The 24,717-nt window shown below is 52.1% G+C and overlaps 12 protein-coding genes and 1 non-coding gene across 15 annotated transcripts; 8 read left to right on the top strand and 5 right to left on the bottom strand.

Annotated features, from left to right (window-relative positions):
* Window positions 1-22: 22 nt before the first annotated feature.
* PV05_06125 (uncharacterized protein) lies at window positions 23-1,133 on the top strand (the record flags this gene model as incomplete). Its single annotated transcript, XM_013462715.1, has 2 exons — window positions 23-35; window positions 91-1,133. The coding sequence occupies 2 exons, from the start codon at window positions 23-25 to the stop codon at window positions 1,131-1,133; spliced, it is 1,056 nt and encodes a 351-aa protein (XP_013318169.1).
* PV05_06124 (uncharacterized protein) lies at window positions 982-1,711 on the bottom strand. Its single transcript, XM_013462714.1, has 2 exons — window positions 1,472-1,711; window positions 982-1,421 (listed from the first exon to the last, which is right to left on the bottom strand). Exons 1-2 carry the CDS (start codon window positions 1,592-1,594, stop codon window positions 1,308-1,310), a joined length of 237 nt encoding a protein of 78 aa, XP_013318168.1. The 5' UTR covers window positions 1,595-1,711; the 3' UTR covers window positions 982-1,307.
* A 216-nt stretch (window positions 1,712-1,927) lies between these two features.
* PV05_06123 (serine/threonine-protein kinase bur1) lies at window positions 1,928-4,550 on the top strand. The gene has a single exon (XM_013462713.1). The coding sequence runs from the start codon at window positions 2,298-2,300 to the stop codon at window positions 4,302-4,304; it is 2,007 nt and encodes a 668-aa protein (XP_013318167.1). The 5' UTR covers window positions 1,928-2,297; the 3' UTR covers window positions 4,305-4,550.
* On the bottom strand, window positions 4,474-5,954 carry PV05_06122. 2 transcript variants are annotated; one of them, XM_013462712.1, is made up of 2 exons: window positions 5,174-5,954; window positions 4,474-5,122 (listed from the first exon to the last, which is right to left on the bottom strand). In XM_013462712.1, the coding sequence occupies exons 1-2, from the start codon at window positions 5,905-5,907 to the stop codon at window positions 4,642-4,644; spliced, it is 1,215 nt and encodes a 404-aa protein (XP_013318166.1). In that variant the 5' UTR covers window positions 5,908-5,954; the 3' UTR covers window positions 4,474-4,641. The 2 variants fall into 2 exon arrangements, with proteins under 2 accessions (XP_013318166.1, XP_013318165.1); XM_013462711.1 differs by having other exon boundaries at window positions 4,474-5,954.
* A 221-nt stretch (window positions 5,955-6,175) lies between these two features.
* PV05_06121 lies at window positions 6,176-6,262 on the top strand. Its single transcript has one exon. It is a non-coding gene; the product is annotated as a tRNA-Cys (tRNA).
* Window positions 6,263-6,496: 234 nt separating this feature from the next.
* Window positions 6,497-7,920, top strand: PV05_06120 (uncharacterized protein). Its single transcript, XM_013462710.1, has 2 exons — window positions 6,497-6,844; window positions 6,956-7,920. Exons 1-2 carry the CDS (start codon window positions 6,744-6,746, stop codon window positions 7,803-7,805), a joined length of 951 nt encoding a protein of 316 aa, XP_013318164.1. The 5' UTR covers window positions 6,497-6,743; the 3' UTR covers window positions 7,806-7,920.
* Window positions 7,921-8,195: 275 nt separating this feature from the next.
* On the top strand, window positions 8,196-9,630 carry PV05_06119 (uncharacterized protein). The gene has a single exon (XM_013462709.1). The coding sequence runs from the start codon at window positions 8,656-8,658 to the stop codon at window positions 9,568-9,570; it is 915 nt and encodes a 304-aa protein (XP_013318163.1). The 5' UTR covers window positions 8,196-8,655; the 3' UTR covers window positions 9,571-9,630.
* PV05_06118 (uncharacterized protein) lies at window positions 9,567-10,847 on the bottom strand. Its single transcript, XM_013462708.1, has 2 exons — window positions 10,725-10,847; window positions 9,567-10,637 (listed from the first exon to the last, which is right to left on the bottom strand). The coding sequence occupies exons 1-2, from the start codon at window positions 10,788-10,790 to the stop codon at window positions 9,765-9,767; spliced, it is 939 nt and encodes a 312-aa protein (XP_013318162.1). The 5' UTR covers window positions 10,791-10,847; the 3' UTR covers window positions 9,567-9,764.
* Window position 10,848: 1 nt separating this feature from the next.
* Window positions 10,849-12,922, bottom strand: PV05_06117. Of its 2 annotated transcripts, XM_013462706.1 has the most exons (3): window positions 12,695-12,922; window positions 11,193-12,639; window positions 10,849-11,140 (listed from the first exon to the last, which is right to left on the bottom strand). In XM_013462706.1, exons 1-2 carry the CDS (start codon window positions 12,875-12,877, stop codon window positions 11,242-11,244), a joined length of 1,581 nt encoding a protein of 526 aa, XP_013318160.1. In that variant the 5' UTR covers window positions 12,878-12,922; the 3' UTR covers window positions 10,849-11,140; window positions 11,193-11,241. The 2 variants fall into 2 exon arrangements, with proteins under 2 accessions (XP_013318160.1, XP_013318161.1); XM_013462707.1 differs by lacking the exon at window positions 10,849-11,140 and having other exon boundaries at window positions 11,146-12,639.
* A 573-nt stretch (window positions 12,923-13,495) lies between these two features.
* PV05_06116 (uncharacterized protein) lies at window positions 13,496-16,218 on the top strand. The gene is made up of 2 exons (XM_013462705.1): window positions 13,496-14,177; window positions 14,233-16,218. Exons 1-2 carry the CDS (start codon window positions 13,897-13,899, stop codon window positions 15,701-15,703), a joined length of 1,752 nt encoding a protein of 583 aa, XP_013318159.1. The 5' UTR covers window positions 13,496-13,896; the 3' UTR covers window positions 15,704-16,218.
* PV05_06115 (uncharacterized protein) lies at window positions 16,218-18,027 on the bottom strand. The gene has a single exon (XM_013462704.1). The coding sequence runs from the start codon at window positions 17,897-17,899 to the stop codon at window positions 16,529-16,531; it is 1,371 nt and encodes a 456-aa protein (XP_013318158.1). The 5' UTR covers window positions 17,900-18,027; the 3' UTR covers window positions 16,218-16,528.
* Window positions 18,028-18,818: 791 nt separating this feature from the next.
* On the top strand, window positions 18,819-19,963 carry PV05_06114 (uncharacterized protein; the record flags this gene model as incomplete). Its single annotated transcript, XM_013462703.1, has 2 exons — window positions 18,819-18,940; window positions 19,045-19,963. The coding sequence occupies 2 exons, from the start codon at window positions 18,819-18,821 to the stop codon at window positions 19,961-19,963; spliced, it is 1,041 nt and encodes a 346-aa protein (XP_013318157.1).
* A 1,630-nt stretch (window positions 19,964-21,593) lies between these two features.
* PV05_06113 (uncharacterized protein) lies at window positions 21,594-24,469 on the top strand. The gene has a single exon (XM_013462702.1). The coding sequence runs from the start codon at window positions 22,302-22,304 to the stop codon at window positions 24,309-24,311; it is 2,010 nt and encodes a 669-aa protein (XP_013318156.1). The 5' UTR covers window positions 21,594-22,301; the 3' UTR covers window positions 24,312-24,469.
* The last annotated feature ends 248 nt before the right edge of the window (window positions 24,470-24,717 follow it).

Below are 24,717 nucleotides of genomic sequence, written 5' to 3'. Positions count from 1 at the left end.
GATATCGACATATCAATTTGCCATGGACCCAACAGGTAGTTCAACTCGGAGCATGAATTTATTGTGTTCCTCTCTAACAAGCTCTCTTAGAATACTTGTTGGACAATGGCTGGCTACCTTCTCCTGTCATTCGGGTCGGAATCAGGCGACAACTCGCTCAGCGCTTGCAGATGACCCAGGCCGAGTCACTGGCTGAAGCATACGAGCGCAAAATGTCCTATGTGGCTGCTCTGCGCCAACGACCTATCGCAATCGAGACAGACAAAGCCAACACACAGCACTACGAAGTTGGTACGTCGGTGTTGCAAGCCTGTCTGGGCCCGCGCATGAAGTATTCCTGCTGTCTCTACCCTACCGGCAAGGAAACACTGGCACAGGCCGAAGTCGCTATGCTGGAGACGTACGTCCAGAAAGCGGACCTACGGGATGGTCAGGACATTCTTGACCTTGGCTGTGGATGGGGTAGTGCCAGTCTGTACCTGGCCGAGCTGTTCCCCAAGTCAAATGTCACGGCGTTTTCGAACTCCAGGACGCAGAAGTTGTATATCGAGGAGCAGGCCAAGATGAAGGGCCTGGCGAACCTGAAGGTCGTTACTGGTGATGTGGTGTCGTATGAGTTTACGCCAGATGCTTTCGACCGAGTGGTCTCGATTGAGCTGTTCGAGCACATGAAGAACTACAAGCTGCTGATGCGGAAGCTCGCGCGGACGCTGAGACCCCGTGGAAAGCTGTTTGTTCACATCTTCACCCACAAGGATTCGCCGTATGATTTTGAGGAAGGGTGGATGAGCACACATTTCTTCACTGGTGGGACGATGCCATCGGCGGATCTGCTGCACTTCTTCCAAGACGATTTGACGCTGCAGAAACAGTGGTGGGTCAGTGGGAAGCACTATGCACAGACCTGCGAGGACTGGCTTAGCAAGATGAACGCCAGTAAGCAGGAGATATGGCCGGGATTAGAGGACACGTATGGAAAGGACAAAGCAGCCATGTGGTTCTATCGATGGCAGATCTTTTATATGGCGTGCGCGGAACTGTTTGCGTATGAGCGTGGTGATACTTGGGGTGTCAGCCATTATCTGTTCGAAAGAAGCAGTCACGGGAAGCAAGGCGAGTATTTGGGGCATTGACAGAGCTTGCCATTCTCTTCACGAGTTGATACTGATGATCATGACTCGGCCTCAACCAGTGTGTTGCTATCTTGACTTTCTTTCAACGGTATCCATCCGAGGTGTAATTGTCCCTCTCCTCAACGCCCATAAATGTCTTTGCAGGTGTATGTACAATGATTCGTGCGTCTTCGCTTAAAAGGTGCCGTGAGGGCCGTGACTGCCGCCTTCTGGGTGGTGCGACGCATGTTCCCAAGGGTGTTCCCATCCGAGGAGTGCAGGGCCATCTTTCTTCATTCTGTAGAACAACTGTGCAGCTGTCAGCAGGCGAAACTTGAAGTAAAGCTGGGTGATCTTACAAAGAACCACATAGCTGCTCCTAGACCAGTCGCAGCGAATCTGTACAGGGGTCGTTGGGCATTGATTTGCCCAACGGGGTGGTTGCCCTTCCAGACTGGTTTTCCATGCGCGGGACCAGCCATTTCAACGATTTGTCGAGTGTCGACCGACTGGTATGTTGGATATTAGAATCGATATGGTCACAAGCATACCCTTCGGCCTTCGGGAGCTGGAGTGCTGTTGTGTCGGGGTTATGAAGCTCTCGACTGCGGGCTGGTTTGGTGCCATTGCGACTTGAAAGTCGAACGGCCGCCGCGCTAATCTATCTGAGACTAGGGTATTTTGTCAGCCTCATCCAGTATAATTGGTAGAAGACGGGGCGCGGAACATAGATAATCCGCTTGGACCGAATTGCAGCGCAGGAGCAAGATCCATAGCGAGACGTGGATCGGAATCTCAAATGATGCACTGGTCATGTCATTTTCTCAGAGTTGGGTTCAACCGTGCTGGTCGCAACTGCCCAACCTGATATCCTGCGTACCACAGTAGGGTTTGAGGCTTTGCTGGAGACATTGAGCCGATCCGACCCACGCATCATCACATCTATTTCAACAACGTCAACACCGACCGAATCACGTCTGTCGCAAACAACATTGTACCGTCATTGCTTTTCTGCATCCATCCACCTCTCAGGCCCGGCCAGAGACAAATTCAGATGACGAGACAAAGTCTTCAATTCTGGCCTCGGCCTTGTCACTAACATTTCTCACCTGCGCAACGCAGACGACACTTGACAACACCAGATCAGCGAGGCCTCGTGCGGCCTGTTGAGCATTAAACGACACAATGTCCACCGAACCGCAACGCCCTCCCAAGTCTCTTGAGCGACTAGCCGATGGCAGTCCGCGCTTCCACGGGTGCTCGAGGATAACAGAATATGAGTACATGGGCAAATTAGGTGAAGGCACTTTCGGAGAAGTGTCAAAGGCGCGATCGAAAAAGACGGGACAGCTTGTCGCTCTGAAGAAGATTTTGATGCATAATGAGAAGGATGGCTTTCCCATAACGGCTTTGCGAGAGATCAAACTGCTGAAACAACTGGACCATGTCAACATTCTGAAACTGGAGGAGATGGCCGTTGAGCGACCAAAGAGCGCAAGCAAAAAACCCAGCATGTTCATGGTCACGCCATATATGGACCACGACCTATCCGGTCTGCTTGAAAATCCAGAGGTCAATTTCACCGAAGCACAGATCAAATGCTACATGAAACAACTACTCGAAGGCTGTGCCTACCTCCACGAGAACAAAATATTACACCGAGACATGAAAGCAGCCAACTTGCTCATCAACAATCGGGGTATTCTGCAGATCGCGGATTTTGGTCTTGCACGGCCCTACCATGATGACCCGCCTCGAGCCGGCCATGGGGGAGGTGAAGCCACGAGAGAATACACCACTCTGGTCGTTACGCGATGGTATCGCCCGCCTGAATTACTCCTCCAGCTGCGCAAATACACCACTGCCATTGATATGTGGGGAGTCGGCTGCGTATTTGGCGAGATGTTCAAGAGAAAACCCATTCTGACCGGCAACACTGACTTGAATCAAGCTCAAATCATTTTTGAGTTGGTTGGCTCACCAACAGACAGTACGATGCCCGGTTGGCGGGAACTTCCTGGCTGCGAGGGCGTTACCGAATTCGAGCATAGACAACCTACCCTCAGCCGTGTCTTCCGTGAACTCAGTCCTCTTGCTCTTTCTCTGCTAGGCGAGTTCTTGAAGCTCGATTGGCATAGACGAATTAATGCCATCGATGCACTGAAACACCCATACTTCCATACAGACCCACTTCCTGCAAGGCCTGGCGACTTACCAACCTTCGAAGACTCCCACGAGCTCGACCGAAAGAAATTCAGAGACCAGAAGCAAAAACCGCCTCCTGCACCCGCAGGTGGTTCGGTCGGCATTGCTTCCCAGGGCGAATGGGGAATCAATGGCCGTCCTCTACCTCCATATGACGGACGAGGGCCGCCCGGCCCTGGTTCACGGGTACCTGGTGGTCGACCGCACGACAATGGCTACGGCCCACACGGACATGGTCGCAGACCGCCTACATCTGGACAGAACGGTGCTTACGTGCGTGATCACCGCGGCCCACCCCATCGAGACATGCCGCCGTACGATCAGCCTCATCGTCCACCATACGATCAATCAAGAGGACCTCCAAAGCCGTATGATGATGGCTACACTCGGCGCCCTCCAGCCGAGCATGGCCTACCGCCACGACCTCCAGTCCCAGAGAATGATTCTCATCGTTATGGCGGACCAGATTTACCACCTTACCGAGATGACGGCCGGGGCCCTCCGCCACCAAGGCACAGAGTGCCTGCCGGGGCTGGAAATGGACCTGCTATAGACAGTCGACGCGCACCTCACGACCGCGATACGTATGTGCCACCGTATTCGAGTGCTGATCCTGAGCAACGACCGCCCCATATGAAAGGGCGGAGAAGAGATGAGCGGCCACCGTTCAGGGAAGCGCATCATCCTCATGGTCCCCCGGACTATGGTGATCCACTTCGCTACGATGACGGTGGTATAGGTGGTCCTGACCGGGATAGAGGACGAATGCGTGATATGGATAACATGGCATTGCCGCCGCAAAGCGGACCATATGAGAGAGATCGACGCCCGAGAAGTCGAAGTCCCATAAGAGATCGGGATAGAGATGCTCATCGAGACCGAAGAGATAGGGACCGGGATTGGGAAAGAGAGCGTGAGCATCGAGATCGAGATCGAGATCGGGACCGGGACCGGGGTTATGGTATACAAGATACGTATCGGCGATGATAGCGACTTCAGGGGATATTATATCCAAAGGAATTGGGAGGCTTCATCTTACTTGAAATTTATTGTAATGAACATGGCATTTTGCATAGCGAACGGTGTGGACTGGGACACAAGAATCCTGGAAGGCGGGAAATGCTCAAGGGCATGGCGTTCAATTTAGGAATGAAGTAGACATTACTCATGGATCGACTGGTGGTATGCGTGCGCCTTAACGATATACCAGCCACTAGCCCGTCAGCGATATTCATTATATCTTGTGTCCATCAGAAATACTTTCAGAGTCGCTGGATTGTACTGACGCAGATCCGGTAGGTCACAGCTGATCCTTGTCCTGTGGTCACGAAAGTCCAGCAAATAGGTCATCGATTGCGTTCTTCTTGCCTTTCTTCTTTTTCTTCTCCTTGCTGGACTTCGACGTGGTGGATGTCGGACGATCTCGGCCGCGACTTGTGGATGCTCGAGGCTCTGATCTAAGATTCGAGCGCAAGGACGAGTCTGCATGAGAAGTTGCCGCTCCTAAGGCAGATAGTGCTTGCGCTTCGGTTTGCGGTGTTTGCGGACCTTCCTCATCTGCCTGGCTTCCACCTATATCGGCGTCCTCCTTGTCATTACTTGCAGTCAACTCCGTGGGATCGCTTTTGGTGGCATCGGCGGCGGTCCCGTCCATCGATTTTGGGCCTCGTGTCGTGCTGATTGAGCGTCGTCTTTGATCCGAAGGTGTTTCGTCCTTCTCCGTTCTCTCGATGACTTCCCCTGCGTCATCACTGTCGTACATCCTCTCGACCAGTTCACCACCCTGCAGCCCTGTGATTCGGAGGCTCGTTGCGGTCAGAGATCTCGGCTTGCCATTTGGCTGGTGTGAAACATACACATCTTCGACATCTTCCTGCGGAGATGTCGATGTCTCCTCCTTTGAGGGCGTAGGGGCGCCGACCACGCTCATCACATCCGCAAGCACGCCCACAAGTACCACGCCCAGATTTGCGAACTGCTTGTCAGCCACCAGTCCCGTGAATCCGACGTAGGCGCGCGGAACGAGGACCTCGCGGATCCGTTCGTTCCAGACATCTCGTTCTATCCTAATCTGGGCTTCCTGTTCGAAGCGCTTCCTGACTGTCTTTGCGTCCACGGCCGCGGTAGCTCGTTGACGCAGCTGGCGTTGCTTGCCGTCCAGCACCACTAGCTGAGTGATTGCTTTTTTCAAGATGCCAAGCGATCTCCACCATGGTTGCGTGCGGTGCTGGTTCTTGTTACGCGCCCATACTTGGTCGAGTAGTGATTTCACGAACGCCACTTTGCTGCTTGGGTCGGCGATGGTCAGGGGCGTTGATGTTCCGGAGGCGGGTTTCGAGTTTGAGTGACTTGTGGACGGCGCTCTTGATTTTGGACCACTGCTAGAGTACTCAGGCCGCATCAGCCGTGGTGGCTGTGGAAGAACTCTTCTTCGCGATGATCTCTTGGTAGTCGTCGCGCTGTATTTGGCTTGGGGCTCGGGCTTCCGCGATGGATGCGATATCTTTCGACGCTTTGACGGCCTCGCGGGTACATCTTTTGAATCATCATGCTTTTCCGAGACTGTACCTTTCATTTTCTGTACAGACATCTACACTCAATCTTGACGGCGTCTCAGGAATTCAATCAGAATCCCCAGAGCTGGCCGCTTGTCTACCAAAAACTCTGGATGAAAGTACGAGGCCAAGAGATGGTAAATTTACGGCGAGGTCACCCCTCCTAGGTGTCTTGGTGTCCCCAAGGTTAATTAGTCATTCCCAGGCTAAAAAAGCTATATATATACTATAAGTGCTGGAAAATTGCCTAAAATCTGATGTTAAATTAGAGCCATGTCTTGTGTTAGACTGGGCAGTTGTCTTGGTTCGGTAGCTCAGTGGTAGAGCGAGAGATTGCAGTCCCCCTTGGCAAATATCTCTAGGTCACGTGTTCGAACCACGTTCGGACCTCTTTAGTTTTTGATTTTTTTAACTTTTTTTCGTTATATATTAAATAAGTCTTATTAATTTAGATTATCGTCTATAGACGAACTTATATCACTGCGATCTCGTGTAAAGAGGATAATTAAACACGTGGCTGTGCCGTTAGTTTACCTAGGCACTCCGTACCTTCTCTAGTACTGCCAAGCCATAGGAAATAGAAGAGCACAGCCTGACACATGATCGATTATTTCAGCCTTGCGAGTCCGACCATATTGCTCTGTTTTTATCTCGTGGGATCAATGCCTCCTTAAAAGTCCACTCTATACTGAGGAGACAATCATAATACTATAAGGGTCGTCGTCGCTCAGTGAAGTGGGTCGAAAGCGGAAGCGGAGGAGCGGAGTTTACAACCCGAAGGTCAAGTTACATTGTTATTACTGCGTTCTATTCCTCGCCTTCAGTTTGTCTGGCAGGCCTACCGTGGCCTACCAAGACCACAGTTTCTACAATGGTCGAGCCAAGCTCTCATAAGTTCGGCGACCATGATTTACAAGAAGTGCTGGTGTGGATGCCCCAGGTACAATCCGCTGATTCGGTGTTCTGGATCGTGTAAGTCGTCTTCCTTCTTATTCCACGTGGCCGACTTGACCTAGCTTGTCTTCTACTCAATTCACAAGAGCAAGACACTCTCGAGTGAATTGCTGACACCTTTGCATATAGCTTTATCCATGGTGGCGCCTGGCGGGATCCTACGATAACTGCTCGCAACTTTGCGGAACCAGCGGTCTCCATCTTATTATCAGATACTGCGCCGGAGCTGAGAATACCAGAGGGCAAGACTCTTGCCATCGCCTCGCTGTCATACCGACTCTCACCACATCCATCATATCCGCAGGACCCTGAGACCGCACCGCATTCTTCCCTCCGGATAGCCAAGCATCCCGACCACCTTGACGATGTGTGTAGTGGTATCGCTGTCCTTCGCCGTGAGTATGGCCTTTCGGACCACAGGTACATACTTGTCGGCCATTCGTGCGGTGCAACTCTAGCATTTCAAGCACTGAAACGCCATGTTGAGACGGGGTCCCCAGCTCCGCGAGCGCTGGCTGGTCTGGCGGGTATCTACGATATCGGAAGACTGCTCGAGAACCACAAGGACGGACCGTACGCGGAGGTGTATGCATCGTTCATCAAGGGAGCCTATGGCGAGGTCGAGAAAGTGTGGGCTCATGCCTCTCCGTGCCGTTTTTATGAACATGGTTGCGGTGATTCTGATTCCCATTCCGTCTCATGGAACAAACTGTGCTCCCGACGGACATTCCTTCTAGTGACGGCCGACGGGGATGAGCTGGTCGAGCCAGAGCAGTGTGAGGAAATGAAATATGCCCTTACCGCAAGACACGAAACGCACCCAGCAGATGATGTAGGGGAAACTCAAGGCTGCAGGTATTCAGAGATGTCGGTCGAGGGTGGTCATGATGAGATGTGGCAGCAAGGTGACAGAATGGTAAAGGTGATCCAAAGACTATTCATGATTCTGGCTGCGACAGGGATATTCGAGACTGTGTAATTCTAGCACCTCATCTCAGGATCGAGGACAAGTAAGGACCACGGGCTAAGAAGCAAGTCAGACACAGTGAAGCGCAGGCGAAATGCAGCCATCTCGTCATTATGAAGTGCAGGACAATGTCATGTCATGTCATGCCACCACCAAAAATGCTGGTACAAAGGCCACAGCTTGAAGATACTGTCACGGCTGTGTAGACGTCAAGTGGGTGCGTCAGTAGCAATGCATGTGCGGCGCATCATTTCCAATCCTGATGTATCCTTGTCCTTGGATCGGCGACATTTTGGCGACCTCCACGTGCAGCCGCTGCACTATGAAGTCATTGCGATCGAGGCGATTCTGCGTAGAGAGCAGGGAACCGACCAAGCCAGCCCAACAGAATTTCCAGAACCGTGAAGATAGCAGTCGTAAGCCGTTCTCGATCGGCAAGGACACCGTCACACTACTGACAGTACTGGCACGACTGGGTCTCTGGCATATTCGCATCTTCCGGCAACAGGCAGCGTGCACACTCGTGCAGTGCTGATTGCGAATGTGGCTCGGCGATCCGACTGAGACAAAATGGATAATTATAGTCACTAGAACCCCCGGGGTCTGCCTCGCCTGCAACTGGAAAGATTGGGCCTCAAACTGGATCCAAACTGCCAAACAACCTTGGAACCCAACAGCCAACAGCAAAGGTAGTTTCGACCATTTTTGGCGATCCGCAGTGACCATCGAAGCTGAAACATCTTTGACAAAGCAGCACCCACACAGCTTGCTGCACTGTACACAGTATACTTCCCCCACCACCACCACAATTGTAGTAAGACAAGAAAGCTCCAGCAGCCTCCAGCTACGTGATTGAACAACAATGCTGTCGGATACCAACTCCAAACTCCACGATCTCAAGGACAAAGCCAGACCACCACCGCCGCCGCCGCCGCGTAAGCCCAAATCCCTGTCCACTCAACAACAGTCAGCACCTTCCGCCTCACGAAGCAAACGTGGCCTTGGCTGGCCCTGGGACTCCTCAGCCTCACAATTCAAACTCTACGCACCGTACTACAGCTCCGGGCGGATCTCGTGGGTATTTAATTGGGAACTCTGGGTCCCTGAATCACTGCCTGTCGAAGTCGAATGGATCCCCTGCGTCCGCACGGCAGGTAATGCCAAGGACGTCGACGCATTTCTCAGCGACATCCTCTTGAACCGCGGCCTCAAGGCTGAAGCTCTGTTAGGCTTCAACGAGCCCGAGATCAGCGAGCAAGCGAATCTCAGCGTCGAGACTGCGGTGGACTTGTGGCGGCGCATCGTCCTGCCCGCGAAGAACAAGTTCGGGTTAAGGCTCGGTAGTCCGGGGATGAGCAGCGACGTTGGCAGGAGTAAGCCCTGGCTCAGCTCGTTTCTGTCCCAGCTGGGAGGTGAGGATGGGATCGATTTTCTGGTCGTGCATTGGTACGGTCCGTGCTTCGCAGATATGAGAGCCTTTCTAGAAGACATGCACGCCACGTACGGGCTGCCGCTGTGGGTGAATGAGTTCGCCTGTTCAACAATGGGTGATGGTGAGGCAAGTCTCGAGGAAGTCGAGAAGTTCATGAATGAGGCCATACCGTGGCTGGATCAATGTGACTGGGTTGAGCGGTATGCATACTTTGGAAATGCGCAGGGCAAGGACGTGGGCACTTGGGTCGGACGGCGGAGTAACTTCACAGAACTGGCAGAGGGAGCAGATGAAACGGCTGGGACGAGGTTGAGTCGAATAGGAAGGCATTACTGTGAGCTGTAAAGTGTATGCATATGCATTGACGAGTGATGATATAAAATGTAAGGTCTACTGATGTCTATGGGTCGATGTTCGCCCTGTCCTGTCGCCCGTGGCGTAGGTTGATGCATCTTTCGCTCTATCAAGGCGTCCGCTCTCCTCAGTAGTCTATCATGGTCTCCTCTTGAGGTAGCACTGTCCACCTCCTCACCATAGTCTTATGCCTCTGCACCTTCGAGCAGATCTGACAGCTTATCCACGTAATAGTGCGGCCGTGTATCGCCTTCCAGAAACTCTTCCTTGGTTGCAACGCCCGTCAAAACGCCCAAAGTGCCTCCAAGTTGACCTTCCAGGCCGAATTTGATATCGGTATTGGCGCGGTCGCCGATCATGCATGCCTTACTTCTGTCGAACTGGAACTTGCCCTCGATAGCGTCCATCATGGCTTGGTTCGGTTTTCCGAATGCCATGGGTTCCTGACCACCCAGCATCTTGACCAGTGGAGCAGACATGGACCCCGCGCCGGGAAAGAGGGTTCCTGCGGACGGAAGGGTCGAGTCGGTATTTGTGGCGAGAAACAGTGCTCCTCGCTTGATATAGTGATAGGCGTAGCACATCTTCAGGTAATTGAAGTGGAAGTCCAATCCCATGAGCACGACGCCGACATCTGGATCTAGCACTGACGGGTCCCCAGCAGCCAGCAGCTTGTAGTCTTCGGGAGTTACTTCACGCCTATATGCAGGATCTGTGCCGCCAATATGTGATATTCCCTCGGCTTTCAGCTCGGTTTCAATACCTGCCTCGCCGACGACGAAGACTTTGTTCTTCTGTTTCAGTTGTGGATGATGTTGTGGAAGGATCCGTGAGATGTAGATGCTTGCAGAGTATGACGAGCCAAAGACTTCTTCCACAGTTGCAGGAATGCCCATGCTCTCCAGCTTCTTCCTGTAGTCTTGCCTTGACTTGGTCGAGTTGTTGGTCACGAAGACCACTTGCTTGTTCTTTTTGCGTATGAGGTCCAGTGTGGGAACGACGCCGGGGAAGAGGTGGTCGCCAGACCAGAGGACGCCATCGCAATCGAATAGGAAGACCTGGTCACGCAGTTAATGTGAGTTCGAGCGTGCTTGCGACTCTGGGGCATTGGGTTCGGTGGGGTCAAGGATGGAGAAACAACGGACATCATACTTGTCTATGAATCGACGAATGGCCTCCGTGTTGCCTGTGAGGTACTCAGGCGTTGTCATGATAACAATGGCCACAGAGATGAGCGGTATAGGGAAGGTCAAACAAGTGTTGGGTTGGTGTCGAAAGGAAATATCGCGAATTGTGTCACGGCTATACTACGGTTCTTATATCATCGTTGGGGAAACATCAACAGGGATTTTCGAGGTGCACTCCACATCCCTGACAACCGAGCCTGCGTTATCGATGTCAAATATTTGGCAGATGAGTACGGAGTAAGGCTTGACAATCAGGTCAACCTGCATAGACTTGAATTTTGGGAGATGGTCGGCGATGATTCATCTCCATGACAGCTGAGTAAAGACCAAGACCCGCAACACAGCAAAGCAGGTCCCGCAGAGAAATACAGCCGCTGCACAGGCGTCAACATGTGTTCTTGCATTTAAGGATGCTATTGAACCTACCAATTGACTGCAATCCATGGCGCTCGCTCAAGCAACAGCCCAGGGCGAATTAGTCAACCAGTATCGTCTTCTCCAGAGCGGAGTAATGCTGGAAGAAACTGCTGAACAATCTGATAGCATGATGAACATCATCGGCACCACCAGTCTCACGACAACTATGCATGGAAAGTTGTGGGTTGCCAAGATCGAGAGTTCGAGCACCGAGATGAGCGGACAACATAGGACCGATAGTGCTTCCACAGCTCGAGTCATTTCGAACTACAAAAAGCTGTAGAGGTACGCCCTCGGGATCGGTCTCGATGACCTTGGCGGCCTTTCTCGCAACTTCTTGGAGTAAAACAATGCCTGGAGAATTTGTAGCATACCTGGCATTAGCGTTGATCTTGATGACAGGCCCTTGATTCATCTCCGGTCTGTGGTCGGACTCGTACTTGGCTCCGTAGTTGGGATTGACTGAGTGAGCCATGTCTGCTGACAGCAAGAAGGAGCTTGAAAGAGTCTGCTCATAGGCTGTAGACAGTTCCGGATCAGTGGCATGATCATAAGACTCTTCGGAGCCGTTTTCTGTGAACGATGAGGAAGGTAGCACTGAAAGTCGTCGAATAATCGCAGGTAACATCATTGAAAATGCTCCCTGTGCTGTCATGCTGCCAATCTCTTCGTGGTCGAAACAAGCGACAAGGCGCATAGAGGATTCGTCGTCCAGGGCGGAAGCCGACTGCAGCGAGTTGATCAATCCCATAGTTGCACAGTATGTCTGATTAAGGTTGTCAAGTCTTGCAGAGAAGATGAACTCGTCCTGCAAGCCCCCAAGACATGCCTTTTGCGTGTCGTAGAGAACAATCTCAAAATCAATCACATCTTCTGGTGATACCCCAGCATCCGAGGCAATCAACTCGACGATATGAGAATGATGCCTCGTTGTGATAGCCTTCAGTGGTGTGAATGGTTTGGATTGTTCATCTTCACCCTCTTTCGAGCCCTCGTCCTGTTTTTCGTCTTGACGCTTGAGTTCGGCAGCGACTAGTCCGGCAATGGGGAACAACTGAGTTTCTTTGTTGAAGGAGAACGTCTCCTGGCGGTCGAGATGGATTGCCAATGTAGGTATGCGCAGAATTGGTTTGTCAACCCGAACCAGCTTTTGAACGACATTACCGTCCTTCCCTCTTACCATGGCTCTTCCTGCTATGCCCAAATCACGATCGAACCATGTATGCCACAGCCCGCCGCCGTATGTTTCCACACCAACTTGAATAAAACCGTCGCCTTGTTTCTTGCTGACCGGCTTGATGCGTAGGCAGGGTGAGTCGGTGTGAGCTCCAATCATGGAGATAGGGTTGCCGGGCTTCCATTTCTTGCCAATTGCAAAGGCTACAATGGTAGAGCTGTTTCGGGTAAGGAAGTATTTACCACCAGGCTGGCATGTAGATGCCCATGATTCTTTCTCCTGAAGAAATTAAGGTCAGATCTACAGAGGGTACGATTGTGTGGAAGCAGTTCACCTTGATCTCTTGGAACCCGGCCTTGCTTAACCTTTCTTTGACGGACCTCACTGCATGAAACGGCGTGGGGGAAGCATTGACGAAGTCGAGGAAATCATTGGCTGCGACTTTGATGTGAGGGCAGGCCATGGTTGAAAAGGTCTTTATCTTGGGCAGGCCTCTGAAGATCAAGCCCAGCAGCATGTAATCACAGAGGAAATGGGCAAGTAAAGGATGCTTGTTAGTATTCTGGGTAACAGCGCAAGGCTATGTTGTATCTGGCAGGCGCAGGCTGGAGTCCGCAACTCATGAATGGTCCAAGCTCCATCTTATCAAGTGGCAGTCCTGAGTCCTCAGCCCTGCAGCGGCTAGGCTAATCGCCCGGGGGATCGCCCAAGGCTTGGGGGCTGCTCTTTCTGAAACGTTACTCTCATCGAATCATTCTTCTCCCCGCAAGCGTCGTTCAAACGCCCAACACGGAGTCTGGGAAGGGCAGATTCGAGAACGATGCTGAAACAAATGGGAATGCTCCCTTGCCGCCCAAAAACAAAAGAGACGCGATGTCTGGGAGCTCTAAGGTCGCTACAGTGGCCGCGTAAAGTGGTTTGTTATGATGCCCCAGCAGCAGAGCTCTTCCAGCTTCACTATTCCGAGAGGTGCCTCGATGGAATCAGCAAGCAATAGGGCAAGAGTACTCCGTAAAATACAATCCGATTATTATAGACTGTCTCACTGCGGTGAAAGGAAAGCATTGTCCGTCTTGACAGCACGGCTGGTTTGGCTCAAGGCGATGGCCTTGCGCTGTGCTTGGCGGAGTGAAACTGCAGTGCAGAGTAAATGCGCTTTGGGCGATCCTGAACGCAAACAACAGATTCACTCGTTCTGCCTCAACACCAACCTCGCCTTCACTTCCACATACTCAGGCATTTCGACTCCTATCTAACGAGCTGCATCAGTCGACATATTTTCATCATGCTTCATTCTCGCCAGCGCGCATAGTCATTCTTTACCGTAATCCACACGTCGGTTCAGCGGTCGCGGTTGCGGAGACCACCAACAAACCCAGAACACATCCAACTACGCTCCCCTCCAGGAACCCGTCGCCGTCAACAGCGTTGCTATTCCCTTCATCTTGGCGTCACTCGACATTCACTTAGGGTTGCCCCCATACAACGACAACAACAATCCTCCCCTATCACTCCGCAACGAACAATACGATCACCATGGCCAACGGGACTACAGCTCCTTCCACAGTTGATCCTATCGATCGTCCACTGACGCCCACATTGCCCACTCCGGTCGGCTCGAAAACTCCTCCTACAATAACCAGCAAGCGATTCGCGGGGCGCGACGGCAACATGTCAGCTGTTCAACGAGCGACAGAAGCAATGGAAGCAGATGCTCTGAATAGGAGATTAAAAGAGTTCGATCATGCAGGAAGACAGAGAGAAAGAACACCAGGACGGAGTCCTAGTCGGAAGAGACAGCGAGTCTACGGAGATCGGTAAGTAGAGAATGTTCATCATGCGGTGGAAACTTTGGTTGACTCGGTTTGTTAGATTTATACCCAACAGAGACGGACAAGACCTGCAGGCGAGCTACAGCTTATTGCATGACGATGGATCACCTGCGACTCCCTCACGGTCGAAGAAGAAGACTCCTCATGGCGAGCTCCATTTCCAACGTACCGAAGAAGCAAACAGAACATACTCAAAAGTCCTCCGCAACGAACTGATGGGCGACTCAGTACCTCAGGATTTCCGATCTATATCGCCGGACGATCTCTTCGGACGAAGACAGACTCCTCCTGGCCAACCCTCCATCTCCGCTATGCCTCCTGCTTCAATAACTCCCACTACTCCTCACAAGAACATGTTCTCCTACAAGTCGCCTCAAAAAGTGATAGGATCTGGGCATCCGACTCCATCGTCAAGGACTGGGAAACATCCGGGACTCATCAATCTTAACGCCAGGTCGGACCTCTACTCAATATCACCCATCAACTACTCCTCGCAATCAATCTTGCAGACCCCGCGGAAACAGCCTCGACCCATAGCGAAAGTACCGTACAAAGTGCTGGATGCTCCTGAGTTGGCAGACGACTTTTACCTCAATCTTGTCGACTGGGGATCGGCCGACATACTGGGGGTAGGACTGGGATCATGTGTCTACATGTGGAACAGTACGACCGGCAAAGTCACACAACTATGCAAGCTGCCAGATAACGACCTAGTGACGTCTGTGGCATGGATACAACGAGGGTCACATCTGGCCATTGGAACACACAAAGGCTTTGTGCAAATTTACGACGCTGAAAAGTCGAGAAGATTAAGGACAATGACGGGTCATTCGGCTCGAGTGGGAGCGTTGGCTTGGAACGACCATATCCTGACATCGGGCTCAAGAGATCGCCTGATATATCATAGAGATGTGCGAAGTCCCGATCAATATTTACGGAGATTGGCTGGTCACAAACAGGAAGTGTGCGGTCTGCGATGGAATACTGAAGATGGACAGCTTGCTTCAGGCGGCAACGACAACAAGCTCTGTGTCTGGGACAAACTCTCAGAAACACCATTATACCGATTCTCAAACCATGTTGCGGCGGTGAAGGCAATTGCTTGGAGCCCTCATCAGCATCATCTGTTGGCATCAGGTGGTGGGACAGCAGATCGATCGATCAAATTTTGGAACACTGCAAATGGCTCCCTCATCAAAGAGGTCGACACAGGTAGCCAGGTCTGCAATTTGGCCTGGAGCAAGAACAGCGATGAAATTGTAAGCACGCATGGCTACAGCCAGAATCAGATTGTGGTCTGGAAATATCCCAAAATGGAGCAAGTTGTCAGTCTCACCGGACACACATTTCGTGTCCTTTATTTGAGCACCAGTCCGGATGGTACCACTGTCGTGACGGGAGCCGGAGACGAAACGTTACGCTTCTGGCGGGTTTTTGGCAAGAAGGGCAACGAAGGGCGCAACAGCGATGGGATATCAGGGAAACTAGGTGATTGGGGAGCGATCCGATGATAGTGTCCTTGCTGTGGGAAGACCACGCCCAGCTTACGAAACTCCTCCGACGTCCACGCTTATGCCTGGACTTCTGGCCAAGTCTCGCATATGGGTTATACACAGAAACCAACGATCTTCACCTACAGACCGCTGCCCCTACAGCAGGAATCATCTAGCTGTTGCATCGATATTGGGAGCCATTTCACGTGGCGAGAAACTTCAACAGACCAACAGACTCTGTAAGCCAGAGCAGAGACACACTAGTTGATAAGCAAGTGTTTATGACGAATTTATGCCGTGAGACCTGGGTGAACGAACACTGGAGCAAACTGGATGGGAAATGATGTTCGCTTGGCGGGAATTTCAAGCGTTGGCGTCAGGTTCATATCGTGTGTGAATGGGAACATTTTGTCACAGGTCGGTGTCAGTTGAGAGCCGTGAGCGTTAGCCAGGGTGCAACTGCAGATACAATGGGCAGGGAAACCGTCAGATACAGCCTAGTCGTTGAAATCACAATGAATATTGAAACACACAACACATCAAAACTCAAGATCAGTCCAGGGACAAGACATTTATCACCAGATCCTGAGGTGGTGGATGAAACCGTGCTTTGTATGCGCCTACGTGCAAGCTCTTAAGGGACGCTGCTACATAACCCCATGCTCGCTCAAAGCCCCTTCTATACACGGCGTGCACGTTGAGACGAGACGGACGCATCTCCCTGCGCGCAAACCAGCTCTTTTCCAATCAGGAAGGCTAGTCACAGGGAAACGTCCCTGGCCGTGTCCCTTGCGGTGATCCTGACTCTGGCGCAAGCAAACCAAACCGTGGGACACGAACATTTCAGAGAATCAACTTGCCCGGTTCGACCTGCAAGACAGTCTTGACTCGCTCGAGGAAGGTCTTTGCGCGCTTCTCTTCGCCTGCCGGCACCGTCACGCTGAAGGTGTTCAATGCACCTTCGGCGGTTGATATACTGCGGCCAGTTGATGCCGCCAGTGAGGACGATGACGAGCGCGGCGCCGCGCGCTTCGGCACAGCCTTGCCGGACAGGATGTCGATGATGTCGGGTTTCTTGACCGGCGTGGGTTTACGTGCCGGCGAGGATCGTGTGGATTGCAAAGAGAACGCGTCGATCTGAGGGAGATATGTGCCTCGTGATGTTGTCGGTATCGTATCCAGACCTAGCACAGCGTTGAACAGGTCGTTCGCAGAAGGCTTTGTGCCCTTGGGGTTCGGCAGGTCGTCGTTGGCCAGGTCGACGGCTCGCGCGAGGAACGTGGACAAAGGCACGGACACGCCCAGAGTGTCCTTGATGCGCTTCTGCACCTTGAGAACCTCGGCGAGTGAGATGGTGATGCTGATACTGCTGAGTTTCGGCTTCTCGGGCACGGACGGCGCAGCTTCCGTCGTTGGCGGCGTGCCGGCGGGTTTTGTTGGTGTTGGGCCGAGTTTGATATTGCTCAGGTCGAGATGGGCAAGGTGCTCAATTCGTTCGGATTGTTTGGACGCATAGTCGGGTTCAATCGTGCCTAGGTACGCGAGCACGTCGCCTTTGAGAAGACGACCGTTGGGACCGCTGGCACTGATTTTGAGCACGTCGTCGTCGGAGATGTGGTTCTCGTGAATGAGTGCAATAACGGACGGGTAGAGAGGGTATTTGGGGTTCTGCCCTGGACCGGTGGGACTCGTCTTCGGTTTGTCCTTGGCCGGACGCTTGTGCTGCGGTGTGCCTGGGATTTCTTTTTCGATGCCCGAGGACTCGTATTTGTTCCCGTCCTCTTTTCCGCCTTGCACGTTGTCTGCCGGCGACTCTGCGGGTTTGGAATCGTCCGCAGGGATTTCAAGGCTGGAGACGTCGTCACCAGCGTCAGCAAGGACAGCTATCCGCGTGCCGACTTTGACTGCCTTGGAACCTTCTGGCGCAAATATCTTGGCCATCACGCCATCATCTTGTGCTTCAACGTCCATTGTAGCTTTGTCCGTCTCGATTTCGAGCAGAACGTCACCTGTCGAGTACGAGTCCCCTTCTTTGACCTTCCAACTGGAGATGTTGCCCTCGGTCATGGTCGGGGACATGGCGGGCATCGTGAAATTATGCGCGGCGAGGTAGGAGGATGTAGAGGAGAATGTCCGGTGGGTTTGAGGTTGCGAATGTGAGCACGAGGACTTGAGCTGCCGTGCGAGCACTCGCACTGACTGTCTGCCCGCCATGGCGGCGGTTCTGAGGGAGAAAGATGGCCGTGACAAAAGGGGAGAGCTGTACGTCTTGAGAGAGTAGGAGGATGAGGACAGACAAGCGCGTGTCTGCGCAGAAGGAGTGTGTTGGACAAATCCGAGACTTTGGGACGAGTTGTTGAGAATATGTCCAACAACTTCGGTCGCCGGGTCGGCAGCTTTATGTGTTTATATGCGCCACCGTAGATATTCCGGCGGAGTAGGGGCTCCAAATTGAAGGAACCCACAGGCACTAACTACAGCAACTACAAGTAGACAGAAGCCAGCAAGCCAGCTCTTGTTCTCTTCTCCCCTCCACCGCTGCATTCAATAAACTGACTTCAAGGGTATATCAATGGTTCAGATTCATAACATCTCCCCATCAGATGGCTCTCTAGCGCAATTTGCCAAGGCCACCGTTGGGCTACCCCTCCTCGTATTTGACGTATTCCAGACCAACATCGCTTTACAAAGACAACTACCGTTCATTATGTAAGCTCCTTAGTGCGTTCAACGAATGCTTCCTTGCTGAACCCTGGCATGTCTGAGATATGCTTCCGCGTATCTGTGCTATACTCACCTGAGTCCGCATGCTTGACCTATAAGATCATGGTGGTTGGGTGTGAGAGCTCTGGGTGGTGTTAATCATTGGATCAGGATGCTTCCACCTTTCCCATCCAAATGTGTGCCGACAAAAGTGCTGTTTACTCTAGGCGGTATAGTCCATGAAGTGAATACGAGATGTCATACGTCTGCGCTGTGTTGCCTACCTTTCCAGAGACAGGACATTGCTTGCCCAGGTACACATCTTTTATAAAGAATACTTTGGACTGCTGCCCACGCAGCCAAACCCTGAAGTTCTTGCAACCTCACTTACGTGTTCAAGTCTCGTCAACAGTTATCAACAATTGCAACCATGAAGGGTGTCGTCTTTGCTCACCAGGGTGCTGAAGCCAAAGTCGTGGATGACCTTGAGAAACCGTCGCCAGGACCGGACCAGCTACTCGTGAAATCAATCTATGTAGCCATCAATCCTGTGTAAGTCCCATCTTCTTTAATGCTCGGGCAAGCTCTCAGCCCAAAAGGGATTTGGCCATGTGAGAGACGGCAAGTGCTTCTCATCATCTCTGACTCGATCATAGCGATTCTTTTATGAGTGAATATGGTATCCTTGTCGTCAAGTGGCCTCTCATCCTCGGCGTCGATACCGGTGGTATTGTTGCGGAGGCAGGGGAAGAAGCACAATCCAAGTATGGCTTCAAGATTGGTGATGAGGTTTTTGGCTGCACGAGGCTCGGTTGCCCCGAATATGGAGCCTGTCAGGAATATTTCCTCATGGACGCCCAAGTCACCATGCACAAACCAAAGAATATCTCACTCGTTCAGGCTGCCACATTGGGGGTGGCTGCTGAAACTGCATTCCTGGGATTGATCGAAGGCCTCAAAATCTCGCTGCCTGACCCGAAGAATATCCCTGCGCCTGGCGATGATTGGATCATCATCCTTGGTGGTGCAAGCAGTGTCGGTAAATGCGCTGTTCAGCTGGCGAAAGTGTGCGGCTACAACGTCGCTGCGTCGTGCTCTCCCAAGTCGGCTGCTTCGGTCAAAGACCTTGGCGCATTGACTTTCGACTATAAAGTTTCTCTAGATCAACAAGTGAAGGCAGTCCTCGACATCACCTCGGGCAAAGTTTCCAAGATCTTCGATGCGGCCGCAGCTGACAACCCCTTGCTGGCTAAAGAACTGTTCAAGGCGACAAATGAGGCTGATAAATATTTCGCCACAACAAATGACTGGAGCGGCATTGGCGACTTCGAAGGTGGCAAGACACATCTGGTGAGGCTTGGAGGCGTCGGGCGGCCGGAGGCCGAAGAACTGAATGCGAACCTTGAAAGGTACATCCCGGTCATCCTTGGGTTGATTGAGACGGGCAAATTGCGGCCTCTGGATTATGAATTGGTTGGCGATGGCGGATTCGAGGACGCCGTCAAGGCTTACAACCACCAGAAGTCCGGTGCCGCCGGATCGCAAAAGGTGGTTGTCAAGATCCAGGATCCATAGCTGATTGAAGATAATCAAACATAGCCCCAAGTCGTATGATACTGCGGGCTCCTCTTCAAGTAAGACACTGAGGTATGATGGTGGCAAGGCATGTTCCTTTTCTGGACCCTCCTCGTCCTACTATACGCATCGCGGGACACGGTCCGGAAGAATGAATCGGACGTCCTCAGCCATGATTAGACCATGCGCTCTCCAAGCTTAGAGACAAAGAGCTTGGCGTCATTTGACCGAGACGGACATCCGTCGCACTGGAGCATCTCTACCCGTGTGAAGGTATGTTGGGGGTTAGACAGGGCCAAGCACCAGGATGCCATTGAGGTCGACGAGGACTTCCACCCATCAACCATCATTTTGCTAGTGGCTATGAAAGCCTTTGCTGATTTGTGTCCCAATGATTCGCAGTCTGGAGATAGGAGCCTGGATCATCGGGCACGTTATCTGACAGCTGGCTCGCCAGGATTTTCTCTTACCACCCATTCGAGCCGTGGCAGAAAAGTGAGGCAATTAGCCGTCCACGCTATCACTGAAGCGGGCTTCGAGCAGACAGCACCACTGGAACAGATCACAACGCACTCGATGTCACAATCATGTATAGGATCCAACTTTCAATCTTCGGTGTCAAAATTGCTTTTGCTGACGGTAATGGTGGAGAGCCCTTGGGTATGCTGGATGAAAGGCTCGAGGACGAATGTTGATGTCACAGGAATTTGTAAATGAAAGTTCGTGGACAGGCGACTTCCCGTATTTCTGTGTCAACCTCCACCAAGGCATCGTGCTGGGTTTGACCTGGCCGCTTTGCATCATCCCACGGCAGTGATTTCTTCTGGTGCTGGAGCGATTGTGTCGTTGCTTCTTTAAGCCACCAAAGACTGAGATACAGACCTTGAATCTTGCATGATAGATGAACTCAGATAAGCAAAAGCCTACGTCATGCAGTAAATATCCGGTACAGTGTCGGCGGCACCGAGTACGCTGCGTACCTGTGTACAACTTAATGAGCGCTGTGTGTGTCGCGTCTGCCGTCTCCCGCTCTGTCACACTCGGCCGACGTAAGCCGCTGGATCAGGGGGTCTCATAATCGGACCCATTCACCATTGCAGGTTGTGCGACCGCATTGCCGCAACGTTTGGCAACGGTTCTGCGGCCGGGTGGTACTCTCGACTGGCGAGCAACGCCTGTCCCACTTCATTTTGGGCCGCAAGATCCATCAGACGATGATCTTTGCCATTCTCCCTTGAAGGAGTCCAAACACATATATAGGAGTATCGTTGCCTCATTATGGCAGATCAGAATAGAGGAGTGGCGAAGTTCTGTGACGGAAGTCATGAGTGGTCGCCTTTCATCAGCCTGATCAACGCTGCAAGGCTTTAAACGCTTGTCGAAAAGCGGGCTCACACGCCCATGATGTGTGCCCTGCCTGATTTTGAGTATTCGCCGTGCAATTGGCGTTTGTCATTGGCCTCTCGGCACGCTGAAAGCGACCTTAGCCATGGCCGGAGGAACCATGCGTGTGGGTAGCCAGAGATCCACCACTGCACGCCGTCGCCGTAGCTCGAAACTCCAAGACTGAGTGGGATCGTCAGCCTTCAATAACAAAACCAGCGATCAAACAGAGCCTGCCGTGCTCAACCTGGAACGTCCGTGGGATGTCTCTGCGAGCAGGACAAGAAAATGGTGATGCCGCATAGTCAAGGCCATGTCGCCAGCTGTAGCAAGCCACTCGGCAGCCGTAATTTCCGGTCGCCCCCTTGGATGGACGGACAGGGTAAGCTCAATGACAGCAAAATAGAAACCACCAGGATTTCCACTCCGAAACCAAAATGAGGCTCACTGAGCCAGGATTCTGGACACTTGTCTTCCTTGTCACTTTTGTAGCAGGACAAAAGTTCGGAGCACCGAGGCGCCTGTTGGATCTCTCGCTTGTTCTCGCTCTCTCCTGATATATTGGACACTTTTCAAGCTGCATTGGATTGCATGCCTTGCTGCCGCTAGCCTCCCGGACCGCGTCCCTTCGCCTCCTCAACGTCGCAGCAAAAGCTCAGATATCCCGGAACATGCACGGTTAGACTGCATATGCGACCCGTTACCGCTAGTGGAGGTGTGCATCTGAAGCGCTCTCTGGCCAACGCTGTGCTCATTGGCAAACAGATGCTGTGAACCGCCTTGTCGGACAGTATCCGCCTCCCCGTGTTCTGATACGCGAACGAAAACTACAAGCTCCCACGGACCTATATCGAGGTCTGACAGAACCCCTCTTTGTCTCTAGAGACTCCACGAAGGGCCACATGCGGAAAATGATGCGCCAATGAGATGAACTTTTCTGTTGTAGGAGCTTTACATGGGGGAATCAGAAGAATGCGGCGAAGAAGGCAGCGACAATGGGATGCACCACGACCAGGAAAACGCGGCTAGTGGGTCAAAAGCCTCTAGAAGAGTTCCTATAACAGACAGGCGCAGTCCTGCAGCCACAACATATCAATCCACCACGGCCTCTTCGTCGTCGAAGCCAACGACCATGAAATCGACGATGCATCTCGGGTTAGACATTCCTCCAAAAGGGGATAGTCACCCCGAGGACGGTCGCGATTTTTCTCATGGGACGGGTTCCCTCTCGGACAAGTCTTCATTTCAAGATGTCTTCGAGACCGTTCAGGCAGACGGGCAGGTCCCGCTCAGTGAGCCACCTTTACTACAGCCTGAAGACAAGAAGGGCGAAAGGGACGGTGTCCGTGAGCGGATCAGAATACCCGCGTGTACGACCGAAGACGATGTCGATGCTCTTCTTCATGCCACGCTGATGCCGCCCGTGACGAAAGAGTCCTTGGAGGAATTGGATCTGATGTGGATTCAATCAAACATCAACCTCAGAGTCGACATTAATTATGACCACGATCTCCATTTCATGCCTGTCTCTGGGCACAAAGGGGAGCAGAAGAGACAAGAAGCAAAGAAATATTGGTTGAGTCTGGAAGCTGAATTGAGGATAGTATATCAACACAATCTCCTGGTGTCTTGTTCATGCTGTCAGGAAGCATGTCCTTCCTCCCCAGTGGAGCCGCGATATTTCACCCCAAGGTTGCGTCAGATGTTTCTGACGCTCAAGGAGCTACTCGCCATCTTGGTCCCTGACCGGGATCAAGATCAGATCGTCCAATATCTTGACATCTCTTTGCTCCTGCAAGAAGTATCTCATGGCCTGCTGGACGTCGTTCGTCTAGCGCGCTGGCTGTGCGTGCTCCTCACGACTCACTGCGCTCCTATGAGGGACGATTCTGCCCAAGAGATGGCTGAACAGATACGGGAAGGTGCAGAGAGAGGAGACCTACACGCTCTTGTTACCGGGATCGAGAAGCTTTTTGCATTTCTGGAAGCCATGAAGCTAGACGTTGCGAATCATCAGATCCGAAGCTTCCGCTACCATCTGATTGACGACACCGTGGCATTCCAACAGGAATACTTCCGATTACGCATTGCCAACGAAAAGTTGAATGTGAACCGATCCCGGGAATGGTACCTCGATGCGAGTCAAAAACATCAGCAGTGTCCGACGGCAGGCCAGACGCCTCGGACGATAGCCCTTGGGGCATTGGTGCACGGGTTAACTGAACTCTGCATCTCCTCAGATCGAGATATCCCGGAGACCCTGAAGCACGATAGGTCTCGACTGAAGACAATCCGTGAAGAGATCCAGGACATTGTCCATCTCAAAATATCACTCTCGGTCTACGACACCCTTGTACATCAGCAGCCTTGCGAGGCTCGCAGTAAGGACCCGACCTCTCGGAAGCTGACGCAAAACCGAAGGAAAGAGACACGCAGTCTTCTACACAACCGGCTGATGGATTTGACGGAGGGTAACATGGGTCCTGACACATTCATTTCGGAGGTGTGGTTGCGACATGCCACCCCCATCGGTGTTGAGCTTACCCGTGCTGCCTTCTACGCCTGCCGACCGGCGTTGCCAATTTCTGAAAAAGACGTTGCTGAGACCACGGCGTTGTTGAGGGAAAGATTCGACACAGAGGAGCGTGATCACGCCGTGGCCAGAGAAATAGCCGGACTTCTTGAAAAGAATGCACATAAGCATGCAATTGAGTTTCAGAACATGACAAGTCTGAATATATCCCAAGCTCAGAAGCAATGGCACCAGGTTCAGCAACAAAAACAACAATGGCGAAACTTGCCCCATATTGATGGCATGGCCCGGATGTTGGCCCACATTGCGGTTCTCAACCTGCGGGTATGGAAAAATTTGGTTTATTTGGCGCAGGATGGAGATATATTGGACGGCGGCATTGACAGCATTTCTGAGGCATCGGAAAGTGACGACATTCCTGTTGATCTGTAACACATGAGGGACACTCCTGAAGATACCCCTTTTGCTTGCGATGGAAAAAGGGCGTTATCACAGGATAGAACTTTGGGTGGGGAGCTTTGTACATTACCAACTTTTATTCGGGGTCAGGGTAGCATCATCTCATAATACTGTAATATGTCTGTTTCTTGCCATGAGCTGTTCACTTTCCCAATCTTCCAGCGCATAAGAGTGAGTGTTCACCTAAGGTAGGTAGATGTGGTGGTCGTGAGTGGTGCAGAGTTGAAGACCTCCACGTGACCGCGCTCGATAGACGCGTTTCCTTTCCGAAACCGAGACGTCCATCATTAGATTCTTCAACATCAGCGGCGAAACGCATATAGCGGTCGACGTTGCAATGAAAATGAGCATCTAAAGACATCGATGAGACTGGGGAACC

The sequence above is a fragment of the Exophiala xenobiotica genome (assembly GCF_000835505.1).
Source record: "Exophiala xenobiotica strain CBS 118157 unplaced genomic scaffold supercont1.3, whole genome shotgun sequence".
Classification (NCBI taxonomy): Eukaryota; Fungi; Ascomycota; class Eurotiomycetes; order Chaetothyriales; family Herpotrichiellaceae; genus Exophiala; species Exophiala xenobiotica.
This window is presented reverse-complemented; position numbering and strand designations above follow the sequence as displayed.

Bases quoted from the DNA above. Each gene is read 5' to 3' on its own strand.
- PV05_06118 (XM_013462708.1), bottom strand. From the start codon at position 10,790: ATGACAACGCCTGAGTACCTCACAGGCAACACGGAGGCCATTCGTCGA. The intron at 10,638-10,724 runs GTCCGTTGTTTC...CTGCGTGACCAG, and splicing joins GATTCATAGACAAGTATGAT to GTCTTCCTATTCGATTGCGA.
- PV05_06122 (XM_013462711.1), bottom strand. From the start codon at position 5,907: ATGTCTGTACAGAAAATGAAAGGTACAGTCTCGGAAAAGCATGATGAT.
- PV05_06120 (XM_013462710.1), top strand. From the start codon at position 6,744: ATGGTCGAGCCAAGCTCTCATAAGTTCGGCGACCATGATTTACAAGAA. The intron at 6,845-6,955 runs GTAAGTCGTCTT...CTTTGCATATAG, and splicing joins GATTCGGTGTTCTGGATCGT to CTTTATCCATGGTGGCGCCT.
- PV05_06115 (XM_013462704.1), bottom strand. From the start codon at position 17,899: ATGGCGGGCAGACAGTCAGTGCGAGTGCTCGCACGGCAGCTCAAGTCC.
- PV05_06117 (XM_013462706.1), bottom strand. From the start codon at position 12,877: ATGCTGCTGGGCTTGATCTTCAGAGGCCTGCCCAAGATAAAGACCTTT. The intron at 12,640-12,694 runs GTGAACTGCTTC...TAATTTCTTCAG, and splicing joins CCGGGTTCCAAGAGATCAAG to GAGAAAGAATCATGGGCATC.
- PV05_06123 (XM_013462713.1), top strand. From the start codon at position 2,298: ATGTCCACCGAACCGCAACGCCCTCCCAAGTCTCTTGAGCGACTAGCC.
- PV05_06124 (XM_013462714.1), bottom strand. From the start codon at position 1,594: ATGGCTGGTCCCGCGCATGGAAAACCAGTCTGGAAGGGCAACCACCCC. The intron at 1,422-1,471 runs GTAAGATCACCC...ACAGCTGCACAG, and splicing joins GAGCAGCTATGTGGTTCTTT to TTGTTCTACAGAATGAAGAA.
- PV05_06119 (XM_013462709.1), top strand. From the start codon at position 8,656: ATGCTGTCGGATACCAACTCCAAACTCCACGATCTCAAGGACAAAGCC.
- PV05_06113 (XM_013462702.1), top strand. From the start codon at position 22,302: ATGGGGGAATCAGAAGAATGCGGCGAAGAAGGCAGCGACAATGGGATG.
- PV05_06116 (XM_013462705.1), top strand. From the start codon at position 13,897: ATGGCCAACGGGACTACAGCTCCTTCCACAGTTGATCCTATCGATCGT. The intron at 14,178-14,232 runs GTAAGTAGAGAA...TCGGTTTGTTAG, and splicing joins CAGCGAGTCTACGGAGATCG to ATTTATACCCAACAGAGACG.